Source organism: Leptodactylus fuscus, chromosome 10 (genome assembly GCF_031893055.1).
Source record: "Leptodactylus fuscus isolate aLepFus1 chromosome 10, aLepFus1.hap2, whole genome shotgun sequence".
Lineage (NCBI taxonomy): Eukaryota > Metazoa > Chordata > Amphibia > Anura > Leptodactylidae > Leptodactylus > Leptodactylus fuscus.
Genome location: NC_134274.1, coordinates 10,080,969 through 10,095,700, shown reverse-complemented (window position 1 = coordinate 10,095,700; position 14,732 = coordinate 10,080,969). Strand labels below are relative to the sequence as shown.

Sequence of the window (14,732 nt, the reverse complement as noted above, 5' to 3'; positions counted from 1 at the left end):
CCCACACAGTATAATCTGCTGCACAGTGGCCCCACACAGTATAATCTGCTGCACAGTGGTCCCCACACAGTATAATCTGCTGCAGTGTCCCCCACACAGTATAATCTGCTCCACAGTGGCCCCCACACAATATAATTTGCTGCAAAGTGACCCCTACACAATATAATCTGCTGCACAGTAGTCACCACACAGTACAATCTGCTCCACAGTGGTCCCCACACAGTACAATCTGCTCCACAGTGGCCCCCACTCAGTATAATTTGCTCCACGTTGGACCCACACAGTATGATCTGTTCCATAGATGGGTGCCCAAAGAGAGGGCTCTGACTGCCACCTCTGGCACCCGTGCCATAGGTTCGCCATCACGGTCATAGGATCTCATACCCCAAATATGTAGAAAGTTGTGACCATTGGGCTGGATTTACTAAGGCTATGTTTACATCTGGGTCGGAGAGTCCGCACAGAGGACTTTTTTTCTCCGTCGCTTTTAGTTTTGACGACGGACACCTGACGGGTCCTATTATAGTCAATGGGGGCCACCGGGCACTGTGTGTAACTGACATGCAGTCCACCAACAAATCCGACCAACGTGTGAACCTAGCGTAAGCATGATAAAGGTCACACGACCTCATCATACTTTGGTAATAAACGTTGACACGTATGAGGTAACTGGTGTACATCTGTTGGGATAATGTTACCTCTTGCATGACCTTGTTATTGAAACTTGTGGGCCCCAGTACAAAATCTCTATCGGGGCGCTCTGCTACACGTGCCTTTTATAATATTGGGGTCTTCTTATGTGACAGGGAGGACTTTACGGGTCCTCGAGTACTAGTGCCTATATGCACATGCTATCTTTGCACCACTTAGAGCTATACCCAGGATTCTTATGAAAGTGATGTGAGATACAACTGATGTGAGATACAGTTCTAGTGCAGGTTTGTACAGTATAGGCCCATTGGTCTGGTCATTATAACAGACATTTATAGAAGGGTTACAGCTGCCGGGAACACAAGCCAATCCCATCACCGCCGGCGTTTATCTACATGGGCCACTCCTTTTAGGCAAGTGTATCATTTAGTATATCATAGCGCTGACAGCAAATAGTTATATTATAAGGTCTTTATTGGGAATACGTAATGTCTCAAACAATATGGTGGTATATACAGAATACAGCTCCCACTATTATGTGAGCAGTCAATAAAAGAACCCTTCCAGTCCATAGGGGATGCTCCATACATGGACCTCAGCTAAAGGGGAGGTGCGGACACAATATCTGAAGATCTGAGTGTGGTTTCCCCTGGACACCAATATAATGAATAGACAGGAAACGCGGCTTACGTAACATTCACTGAGAGGGGCAGACAAAGAATTAAGGAATTGTTCTCCCACATCTGCTCAGCTGGTGAACTGACCTCCATCAGCGCTGATCCGAGGTGGTCGTCGGTTGTAGGAGCGACATTGTAGGTTGGCTCGTAAGGATACAAATCAACTTATTCCCCAACCAGTCACAGGGGAAATTCACACGTGGCAAATTTATTGAGGAAAAATTTGCGTAACTGAAAAATTGGTTCCATTCATGCAAACTGGATTGTTTTAGGGTCATGCACATGGATTATGTTTATTAACCATTAAAGATTGGACAACAAGGTAGTTGATAACTTGAAGATTGGTGGAGATCCAACCAATGAGACCCTGAGCAATCGCAAGGTCCTGTTTTTCTGTATTAGTGTACACAGGCACACTGCTACTCTATTCACTTCTACATAGAATTGGGCAGGTATAGCTGGTAGTCTAACATGCGCTATACTTCACCGTCATGGGAGATAAACTACTGCCAAGAGTGTCTGGAGAAGGATTCCTAAAGCAGAACAGTGAGCGCAGCTCTGGAGTATAATACAGGACAAGTAATGTAATGTATGTACATAGTGACTGCACCAGCAGAATAGTGAGCACAGCTCTGGAGTATAATACAGGATAAGTAATGTAATGTAGGTACGCAGTGACTGTACCAGCAGAATAGTGAGCACAGCTCTGGAGTATAATACAGGATAAGTAATGTAATGTAGGTACGCAGTGACTGTACCAGCAGAATAGTGAGCGCAGCTCTGGAGTATAATACAGGATAAGTAATGTAATGTAGGTACGCAGTGACTGCACCAGCAGAATAGTGAGCGCAGCTCTGGAGTATAATACAGGATAAGTAATGTAATGTATGTACGCAGTGACTGTACCAGCAGAATAGTGAGCGCAGCTCTGGAGTATAATACAGGATAAGTAATGTAATGTATGTACACAGTGACTGCACCAGCAGAATAGTGAGCGCAGCTCTGGAGTATAATACAGGATAAGTCATGTAATGTATGTACACAGTGACTGCACCAGCAGAATAGTGAGCGCAGCTCTGGAGTATAATACAGGATAAGTCATGTAATGTATGTACACAGTGACTGCACCAGCAGAATAGTGAGCGCAGCTCTGGAGTATAATACAGGATAAGTAATGTAATGTATGTACACAGTGACTGCACCAGCAGAATAGTGAGCGCAGCTCTGGAGTATAATACAGGATAAGTCATGTAATGTATGTACACAGTGACTGCACCAGCAGTATAGTGAGCGCAGCTCTGGAGTATAATACAGGATAAGTAATGTAATGTATGTACACAGTGACTGCACCAGCAGTATAGTGAGCGCAGCTCTGGAGTATAATACAGGATAAGTAATGTAATGTATGTACACAGTGACTGCACCAGCAGAATAGTGAGCGCAGCTCTGGAGTATAATACAGGATAAGTCATGTAATGTATGTACACAGTGACTGCACCAGCAGTATAGTGAGCGCAGCTCTGGAGTATAATACAGGATAAGTAATGTAATGTATGTACACAGTGACTGCACCAGCAGTATAGTGAGCGCAGCTCTGGAGTATAATACAGGATAAGTAATGTAATGTATGTACACAGTGACTGCACCAGCAGAATAGTGAGCGCAGCTCTGGAGTATAATACAGGATAAGTCATGTAATGTATGTACACAGTGACTGCACCAGCAGAATAGTGAGCGCAGCTCTGGAGTATAATACAGGATAAGTAATGTAATGTATGTACACAGTGACTGTACCAGCAGTATAGTGAGCGCAGCTCTGGAGTATAATACAGGATAAGTAATGTAATGTATGTACACAGTGACTGCACCAGCAGAATAGTGAGCGCAGCTCTGGGGTATAATACAGGATAAGTAATGTAATGTATGTACACAGTGACTGTACCAGCAGTATAGTGAGCGCAGCTCTGGAGTATAATACAGGATAAGTAATGTAATGTATGTACACAGTGACTGCACCAGCAGAATAGTGAGCGCAGCTCTGGAGTATAATACAGGATAAGTCATGTAATGTATGTACACAGTGACTGTACCAGTATTTAGGGCCACACTTGCAGCTCTATGATAGAATATAGACTATTGCATACAAGGTCCATACCAAGGTTTGGATATCATGATAATTTCCATCATCTCGCATACTGCGTTACATTCCCTCGCTGCGGTAGGTCTGTACAGCACAAAAATAATCAGGATCTATCCATATGGTAATATCCAATGTATCTGCCTGGCAAAGTTTGTAGAAAACAGAGGCAGGGAAGTGATAGATTTCACTCTTGTTTTCACAGTAAAATGTAAAGCAAACAGTCCATCTTGGGAAAATGGATCAATTCAACAACATCTGAAGCCGCGCACAGGAAAAACGAATGTTGTTGCAGAGACTATTGGAAGTTAATGAAATAAACAGAGAGTGTTACCACCCTGTATGATGAAATGTGCGGAATCCATACAACATACGCGTGTGCAGAAAACCCATACAAACACGAAACTTTGGAATCTTTTTTGTGCAAGTCCATGTGTTTCTGTTTATCTGTGCTTTTCTAGAGCCGCCATCTTGTAAACTTGCAGAATACATTATTCAAAGGGGTATTCAGACCAGGGCTGGTCGTCTGTTGTATGGGAATTGCTCTGAATCTTTTGTTGGTTCCCTCTCTAATAATCTGGTGTGCAAATAATGTTACGCTACAGTGCTTAAATACAAGTATCAAACAGGGCACCCAGATACACGTAATAAACATTTGCCAAATAATGCTCCCATACAGATATCTAACTATCAATGCTATATGGTGCTGCCACCTACATATAACGAAAAAGTACTGTATTGTGTAAGGTGGTAGAAGCCTTAAGTAGAGATAGAAGAGCAGTGATACACAGTGACTGCACCAGCAGAATAGTGAGCGCAGCTCTGGAGTATAATACAGGATAAGTAATGTAATGTATGTACACAGTGACTGCACCAGCAGAATAGTGAGCACAGCTCTGGAGTATAATACAGGATAAGTAATGTATGTACACAGTGACTGTACCAGCAGAATAGTGAGCGCAGCTCTGGAGCATAATTCAGGATATAACTCAGGATCAGCACCGGATAAGTAATGCAAGTTCAATTTTAATAATTTGCATAGAATATATTTGTAGGTTAAACACAAAATTGTTTTTTAAAACATGAACCTAACCTTTAACTCTACACAATGGGTAAAATTAGATATTATTCTGATCCAAACACATTTATTCGTTTTGCTGAAATAAGCACAAATACATCAGCTCAGACAATCTCCGCCATTCCTCTCTGCGAGCACATCCCTGGCCAGGACACGTGCGGTGATGGACAGTCCCACATCCCTGACTTTTCACGGAGTAACCAATTTCCAAGGTGACGCAGGAGATTTCAGGGCTAAGTTTATAACTCCTGATCTGTTCTCATCTGTGTCTGGCATCAGGGTGGTATCAGCACAGGGCGCACCGTTCCTGTGCTCGGGGAAGACTCCTGCCTAGCCTGGAACTTAAAAGAATAAAATGCTAAACCTATAGAGCGCCAGCACACCGCACTGAGGCAGGACATAGAATTTATCCTCTAGTCATTACGAGGGAGATTTTCCAGATGGTATCACTGCGTATTCAGCTCCACAATGACAGCGATTTCCTCCCAGGTCAGGGAACTCGTCCAGCTCGAATGATAGGAGATGGACAATTATCACCATCTTAGGAAAAGTGAGTGACTGGTCCGAATACATGTCAACATGAATATGATTACCTGTATAGGCGAGCCAGGGGGACCGAACACCCATCTACTAGTAAGGGTCTATTTAAAGGGACATTCCCCGCCAGGTTTCTGGTTCATGCGCAGTATATGTAGATGTCTGGGGCACCAGCAAAGTATCAAAAACCAAAAAACCCATAGGCATGACCAGCATTAGTATAGAAGTACCTGGGACACTAAACCATTAGCCGCTAAGGACCTGCTGCTGGTTTAGTTCCTCAGATACATTGACATGACTCTGTATACAGTAAATGGACAAACACATCACATGCCACCGAACTGAAAAAGTGTTAAATGTCAAGCTAAGATTTGCTACATCTGTAAAGTGTTAGAGCGGTTCACAGCCAGGAATGTGTATCATGTAAATGGTTATTAGGACCTATGGATACCATAGAGGAGGACGTCTACAAAGAGCAGGTCTCATACCAGCAACCAGGAATTACACGCTGCCCCCTATCTTCAATGGCTGGTATACAAGATCACATCGCTGAGCATTTACACTGTCAAACCCTGAAAACTCATCTGCTCACATGAAAGGGGACCCCTCCGCTCTCCTGACAGGTCTGGGATAGGAAGCACACGTGGTCCTCATTACAGCAACAATACTGAAGGGTCTTTTGTTACACTCCTGTTCTGCCATTCCTCTGTTATTCCTCCTGGAAATAACACACTGTCCATGGAGTGTCACACTGTGTATGGATACAACCTGTTAATAAGGGGAAGCTAACACATGGCAATAGTCATATTCATTTACACATTTCCAGGAGGAACTACAGAGAAACCACAGAACATGGTTTTCTAAGAAAAGATTCTACAGAATTGTTTTACATTGTCAGTAAATTGTATCACATTATAATAAGAGGTATCTATGTAATATCTATCTAATATCTGACATGTATGGAATATCGACAGTATATAACATCTAGGTATCTAATGTCTCTATAATAATGTATATGCGATATCTAACATCTATGAAATACCTAAGATCTACAGTATGTATGTATCTCCTATCTAATATCTTTGTAATACCCAATACTCCTCTAGTATGCAATATCTACAGTAATAGCAAATATGCATCTAATACCTACAGTATGTAATATCGAATATGTATCTTGTGTCCGTATAATATCCAACACTGAATATCTGTGCAATATATAATAGCTAATACCCAATATCTACAGTGTAAGACACTGCATACGGTAGATAGTCAATGTTATATATTATAGATATTGATATACCTGGGATACATGTAACATACTGTAGATATTACACATTATATAGAGATTACATTATCTAGATGTTCATAGATGTTACATACTGTAGATATGAGGTAATACACATTATATAGAGATCTAGATGTTCATTAGATACATAGATGTTACACACTGTAGATATTGGGTATTAGAAGAGTATGTAACATCAAATATCTAAGCAATATCTACTGTACGTATCATCTAATGTCTATAATAAGCAAGTCCAAAAATAGGCAGCACCCAACTATGTTCATTTAATTAGATTCATTCTGAATGAACCCACTGTGCGAACCTCGCAAGATGAATCTTGTGGGGTTCAGCCAACACTTAATCACGCTGTGATGGGGATGTGGCATCAAAGGCACGCGACCTAAATAATTGCCATTTACCGTAATTGAGGTACAATGCGCTATTGTAATTTTTATTTAGGTCATAATTAGAGATGAGTGAACAGTGAAATATTCGAGATTCCATATTCATTTCGAGTAGAGCCTCAATATTCGACTACTCGATCGAATACCGAATCTCATTATAGTCTAGGGGAAAAAATGCTCGTTTCAGGGGAATCCACTATTCTACTAAAGGAGAGTCACCAAGTCCATGAGTAGCAGGAGGAGAGTGTTTAGGAGGAGCGCGGTGCAGTTAAAGTGCACGGACCCCATTATAGTCTATGGGGTCCATGCGCTTTAACTGCACAGCACTTGCAGTTGTGCTGATAGAAAGTAAGCTCCCTCGTAACCGCAATCTGCCAGCTCTCCCAACTAGCAAAGACGAGCCTGCGACAAATCAACGCTGGTTCTACAGCAGGCTCGTCCTTGCTAGCCAGGAGAGCTGGCAGCCTGCTGTTATGAGGGAGCTTACTTTTTCTCATAGGAATGAATTGACCAGCATTGATTGGCCAGTGTACAGCATTCGGCCAATCAACGCCACAATGGAGACTGCTGTGGTCCGATCTTAGACTCCGCCTCCTCACAGACAAGCCTCTGAATCAAATATTTACTGCGAATAGCTAGTAGTATTCAATCGAGTACGAATATTTCGAATACCTACTCGATCAAATACTACTCGCTCATCTCTAGTCATAATCGCCCAGCCCTAATTTAATGCCCATCTAATCTACCATATATAATATCTAATACCCAATTTATATATGAACTATCTAATATGTATCCAATGTGTAAGTAATAGCCATCTATTAGCAATATAATATCTAATATCTATGCCACATCTGATACTCCTCCAATACCAAATAACTACAGTATCAAATGTAGGGAATATCTATATATTATCTAACATGTAATATCTGATACTCCTCTAATACCAAATATCTACAGTATGTATCAAAGGTCTATGTAATATCTAATATCTATATAACAATATCTAATGTAATATCTAACACCTATTAGCTATGTAATATCTATATAACATCTATGCAATATTTGATATATCTAATATCTACAGTACATAGCATCAAATATCTAATATTCAATATACAATCTCCATGTAATATCTAATAGTTGTTGTATGTATCATCTATATATTTAATGTCTATATTAGATCTCAAATCTAACATCTAAGTAATGTGTAATACCCAATATTTACAATAGGAAACATCTTTGCAATATCAAATATGTATCTGTCTATGCAAAATCTGTCATATCTAATAACTAGTATCTACAGTATGTAATATATCCAATGTCTATGTAATATCCATCTAATAGCTATAAAGTATCTAACATTATGCAATATCTAATATACTATAGATATTAGGTATTAGATGAGGAATATCGTCCAAATGTCTATGCAATATCTATAGAATATCTAACACCTATCTAATATATGAACATCTGTGTAACCCATCTGTAGATAGATATGAGATGGATAGACATATACGTTTTTATAAATGGAATCCGCCTCCTATTTTTCCATATTACTATATTTCTTACATCATCCCATAGACTACAAATAGCCCGCCAGTCAGTTCGTCAGCCTATATCCAGTCGCCTCCATTTTGCAGATGTGATAACAGCAAGGGGTTAATCCAGTAAGTACGCTGCTACCAATTATTCCCAATCTTCGTAAAACCAGCTTACTCCATGTTTATTTTACATTCTTTTCCCATCCAACATGGAAACGCACAGCAGTCGGCTCAGATTTCCAGCTAGCAGGCTAAGCCCAAACTAAACTCTTAATCCAGGGTCCGGCCGAGTGAAAAGAGTGTTTGTCTGGCCCGGACTTATCTCACATGCATGGCGTGAGCGTGTCACGTTACATATCTCAGGAGATGGCAAGTATGTACGTCCCATGTAGCGGGTTTTACTTGCTTAGCTGGAGAGAGATTCGTTCTGCTCCATTACAGCTAACAAAGGTGAGTTTGTTCCAAAAACTTCCCAGAGACCCAGAATATCAGAGATTCCTCGCGCTTCTCAAAAAATTCAGAGGATCATGCATCATCCCTGTTGTCTGCCAGATACTTAAGCTTTATCAACTATGGCGGCATCTGCGTCCAATATTTAGTCGGTCTGACAGAATTTCAGAAAAATGTTCACGTTGTGATGCCAGAACTTTGTTAAACTGATAAGTACAAGTAACATCCATTAACAGCGTTGGAACGAGGGACAGCAACGTGCCTTACCCAAATAACACCAATGTTATAGATGTCTATATGAATATACCGCCATAGTCCATGGAGAAATAGTGCAGATAAAATGTACACCAATTACCAAAAGATAGCCAGTGTCTACTTCGTGCCATGCATTGTCCACATAATGTCAAGAAGGGACCATACAATGCCATGCGGTGCCCTCATAGTGCCATATTTTAGGTCACAGTGCCATAGGATGACAAAATTTGCCCATAGAGTGCCATATTATACCCATACAGGGCCAATAAAGCAGCCAAAGTATAACAATACCCACCTGGAGCTATATAGAGCCAAATAATACTCATAGTGCCACTAACTTCCCAGAGTGCCATACATTGCCCATATAGAGCCACTAAGTATTTAGAGTGTCAAGTTTGCCCATATAGTGCCATACTTTGCCCATATAGGGCTACTATGTGCAATCATAAGATACAATACACATATAGTACCAAATAATAACCATAGGGCCACTAAGCACCCAGTGCGCCATACTTTGTCCATATATACACATTCATAGAGCTACTAAGTACCCAGAAGGCTTCAAAGTCCTAAAAGAACCTTCTGGCTGTGACCTCAGGGATGCAATAGGATCAGAGAAAACATCGACTATCTACTAGATCTAGGCAACATAGGAGGCATTAATGGTGGGCCAAGTCAACCTTCATTGTAGAATCGGGAAAATGATCAACTTGAAGACAAGTACCTACCCAAATTATTGGTGGGATATCGTTTTCGTAACCTCTCGGTCAGTTTGGATACTTTACTTTTGATAGCATCATTTCTGCTGAGGAAACCATTGTCCTGCATGTTCAGCTCATACTCCGACGGACACTGGGACACATCGTCATCTTCCTGAAAAAGTAACGTGAAAAGATGTCCATTGTCAATATCAAGAATCAGCGGGTTACGTAGTCTAGAGGTTATTTTTGCTTCATGCACTAGATCATGTGAATGTAGCGAGCAAATGACCGGTTCACAATATTAGTTTGGAAAGTGAACGTCGTATATTAACAGCCACTTATCTGCTGCAGCACCTCCACTGGGGAATTTAGGAATTACAGCGTGCCCACACTCAAGTCAATGCAGGACACGCCAAGTCCTCCAGAGCGAGACACTCTTTGTAACTGTTCTCCAATTTGGAAATGGGCTTGCTAAACTGGAGAACCCCTTTAAGATAATTCCTCCATCAACATGCACCCTCCAAAGGCATTTGGAAACATATCCATCTGGGCTTGAGTCTAACATTTGGCCGGATCAGTGGCTTAGAAACTCTCAGTCTTTGGTCCAGTTAAAAGTTCTCGAATGCAGTCAAGTATAAAATATTGAATCCAAATTCTGATCTTTACAATAATTTTGTCTACGGTTTGCCCATCCATACCAATTAGGCAGCAACATTTCAAGATGGCATCTCTGCCATTCTCCCCAGCTATCAGTTCATGAAAAGCACCTGCACAACATGCATCAGGTCTGATAGTGACATCACCTGGGGAAGAGAATGAGAAAAATCTTTGGGGAGGAGACCATGTAACAGATCAGATGTCTCGGTAAGGTCTCTCTGAATTACATGTCCACCACTCACCATGGTCATCAGTTGTTGCTCCTTTCTCAAGCAGCATGGACAAAAGAAAAAACAATTAAGAACCAACCCTTGGTAAGAGTAATCTCCAGACCTGATCTTTTTTTACCCAAATTGGGAAGATTTTGCACCAGAATCTTAAATAGCTCTTGATAGAAGGTTCTTGGAAGGTGCAGATTCTTATTGTGAACATGCAGTCTACTTGGGAAATAAAAAGGTGCAAAAATGTTCTCCCCTAGAAGAAAAGAACCATGTCTCTCCAGTACATCTATAGGTAGAAACCCTCAAAGTCTATTTTCAGCCTTCCAAAATCCAGTACACATTGCATCTCCGAACCAGTTTCCAACTCCACACGAGCAAAGAGTAACAACTCCAAAACTGGGGTCTACAGACGGTCTCTGATTTTGGTGATAACCAGGGTCATGTTTCAAGTTTCGCACTAGAGAGACGGTTTGCTTGCTTCTGGAAAAGAACTATTTTGCAACTTGTCCCTACCAACTGGATCTCCACAAGTAGAACCAGCATCTTCCACAACCCAGCACCCATAATCATCTCCATCTATCTTGTAGCTACATTTTGCATCTCTCCTTTATCCACATTTTTGTCAGTGTCAGTGGCTGCAAAGGAAATTTTTGTAAAGTGTCAACTGTGTGAATACGGTGGAATTCCCATAGAAATGTGAGAATGTCCAGCGATGATGCTCAACACATATAACATCACACCTGGTCGCAAACAGCTAGACATTGATGATTTGTCAGGCTACAATAGGAAACAATAAGCAATGAAGCCTTGGTTTATCGTTCTAATATTTTCTCATCGGTCAAATTGACTTAAGAACTCTAGAAACACTTTTTGAAGTCATCTGCAGGAATCTGTCTTCAGTTTGCTTCAGATTTCTCAATGCCATGTATATGGTTTCTGTAAAGACTCAGGTCTTCAACTCTTATGAAACAGATCTGTCTTCAGAGAGCTAAGGCCTTCTTGCGAGAGGTCTTCAACAAGATTAAAAGGGGTTTTCTAGTAATAAAATACTAATGGCCTATGGAAATCAAGATGAGATTGCCGGAGGACGATACTCTGGCACCCCTGCCAATCAGGTTAAAGCACTGCAGTCAGCATTCCTGAAACGGTTTACCAGTCACCATGCTACACTTGGGGTAGTGTCCAAGCATGGTACCAAACACAGTCACAGCAGTACCAGACACAGCCACTACAAAAAGTATGGCGGCGCTGTACCTGCTCAATAATAAAGAGCCCCTTCCTTCAGGTGCTTGGGGGACGTGCCGGGAGTCGGACCTACACTGATCTGATACCGATGACCCAATAGTCAACCATCAACATTGTAAACATTGAAAACCCCCTTTAAATTTCTAGTTATTTTCCTATCAAGATTTTGGATTAACCAAACGTCAACATTCATAATAACCAACAAAGCCACACGAGATTGTTGGCCAATCTGTCTGATATCGGCATGCTTGGACAAGTTTTATCTCTGCAGTATAGAGTCACCGTCAAGACTAGAGGTTTGTCAAGCGCTACTACATACTGTATACTAAACCCATTAACAACAGAAGATACTTGCAAAATACGTCAAACAAAGACTTTGCCCATATGCCACCACTATAGATGTCCTCTTTCACCCACCTCTATTGCATCTTTAAATTCATCATCAGGTTCTGCTTCTTCAGCTTCTTCCACACTCCCCGGAGACAGATCCTGTCACAGAAAAGACAATTTTGTAAATTCCTTAATATTTTTAAACAAATTTTGGATTCTTTCTAAACCGTATATAACCATATGTAGACACATTCTCCATGAGAACCTTTGGATAACAAGGCTAGGTCTACTGTACTTGACAACTTTGACCACATGGCTCTACTAATGATTTAATGTATGGGTGGCCTGAGTTTGCAGGGATAAAATTGTTGGACATGCCATTCAAAACCACAAGTGCCAATGATGACATGGCCACTTTTGAAGCCATACGAGCCCCCCTCTTCTAAAATTGATTTTTGCAATATTTTGGATGGTTCAGTGGGACTGTGTGCCCCTTCCACCAAAAAAAGCAACCATGAGATCAGGTTGTGTTGCAAAGAGAGGGTTTGGCTCAAATTGGGAATTCCATTCCATCTCAAAGGGGTTTGATGGGTCTTTAAAGCCATTTGAGTTTCTCCATGCCAGTATCTTCACCACACTTCTTTATAGACCTCAGATTGGTGAAAGGGGCACAGTCATGCTGGAACATGAAGGGATCTTCCACAAACCTTTGACAATTTTGTAAAATTTTGAAAAATTGGCAATTCTGTAAAATGTGTTTGTACATTGGGACACTGAAAACAAGGGGAAACCCATGAAGCCGATCCTAACCATTAGCCATTCTCAACCACACATTGCAGTAGGGACTACTCAATCGCCATGAATATTCAACAAAACCATATTCATCCATCATGTGACCAGATAGCAAGAGAACATTACTCCATCGGAATATTGTCCACGTAATATACCATTCCAGCAAATGTAGGACATTGGAACAGCCCAAGATCTCCATGAACACTTTGGAAACACAATCGGCAAGCTCCGAATATACAATTATTTCACTTTTAGAGACAATTCTGTAGTAACTAAGGAAGGACAATTTTTGCTACTATATGAGAGTTTGCCTGGACAACTCCATTAAGTGTTTTTTTGGCATAAAACTGCACACCCCAGACAGGATGACAGCTCGGGCGATCGGAGGGATATTATGGGCTCTAGGTGATCACTTTAATAAAGTCACAATAAAGTTCAAGCTCATCATTCATGGAGAAAAATAGCAGAGCTCCAATATCATTATAAAGTCTAATCTTCATCTAATCTGCTCACATAGGCCGAGTCAGCAAAACCAAAACTTGGCTGCAAAAGAACTAACTAGTTTTTTGAGAAATGAGTCCTGAACACCGAAAGAAATAAAAATGTTCAGGTGTTTAAAGGGAAACCCTGATCGAAAAAAATGCAACGTACCAATATAATCACCCATTGGGAATATACAGTACTGAGGAGTAACTGGCAAAGTGGAGCCCTGATGGGAATATTGCTGAGGAACAGAACGGCCAGGGAGAATTTTACAGGTCCGGATTTACATTCTCTTGTGTAATCTGTCAGGATCGGAACCCAAGAGCTCATGGAGGTTACAAGTTCAAAGAACCAGATCACAGGAATGAGCTGCAATACCGGAAACAGCCTTACCTATGTGGATGGCACTGTTCCAAGTACTGCAGTGAGGGCAACCCTGTATTCTGCTGATCATGAAAAGTCCTTGGCAGGGACTTCTTTATAAACCCATACAGCTTAGATGACTGTCAGCTGAACTCACGGTCCATCTAATATGTATGGACCGCTCCTTTAATGATGGATGCCTACTGGTGCTGACATTGCCATGAAACAGATCTGCCAAAAATCAGTAGCCTTAGATGACTATTTGCATGAGCCAGGTTCATGGTAAAACGGCACGGACTACATATGTGACTCAGTGAGCCCAGACCGCAGAACGGACAGGTAGAGGACCTGACCTTATATATGTTTTGTGTTCACGGCCCCATACATAGGCGCGTGTAGGGGGTCGTTCCAATATAAAAACAAGGCTAAGGGGGCATTCACATGGAGTAATGCCGGGCGTGTATCACAGCCGTACACGCCGGCATTACGGCAGACTGACGAACACTTCCCATTCACAGCGGTGTTTACGAGCGCTCCCATTGAAGTGAATGGGAAGTGTTCGGCAGTCTGCCGTAACGCCGGCGTGTACGGCTGTGATACATGCCCGGCGTTACTCCGTGTGAATGCCCCCTAAAAGTACATGTGCACGGATCCCTAGAGGGCTTTATGAAACGCAAAGCAACATCAACTTAAGAGGCAGTGGGAACCCAGCTTTCTTAGAACCCTGACTAAACAATCTGCCTAGCTATATACCAACACATGAGCAGGTAAGGCATTATTATTAAGCAAAAAAGTGGCTGCCTTTCCTCCTAGAAGCTGTTATTGGTCAGCACCCAGCTTTCCCACACCCAGAAAAAAAAAGCTCTTAAAGCATTCTGGGCAGTGTAAGGAGTCGTACAATACAGCAACCAAAACGGGAGAA

The 14,732-nt window shown here is 41.6% G+C and overlaps 1 protein-coding gene across 3 annotated transcripts in view; it reads right to left on the bottom strand.

Annotated features, from left to right (window-relative positions):
* ZFYVE27 (zinc finger FYVE-type containing 27) overlaps positions 1-14,732 on the bottom strand; it is a 55,890-nt gene that overhangs the window by 16,026 nt on the left and 25,132 nt on the right. Inside the window, exons 8-10 of one of the 3 annotated variants that reach the window (XM_075257867.1) lie at positions 12,260-12,331; positions 10,523-10,639; positions 9,747-9,891 (exon numbers count right to left, since the gene is read on the bottom strand). In XM_075257867.1, the coding sequence (XP_075113968.1) occupies positions 9,747-9,891; positions 10,523-10,639; positions 12,260-12,331 (334 nt within the window). The remainder of the gene's footprint in view (positions 1-9,746; positions 9,892-10,522; positions 10,640-12,259; positions 12,332-14,732) is intronic. The other 2 variants (XM_075257868.1, XM_075257869.1) reach the window with 2 other exon arrangements.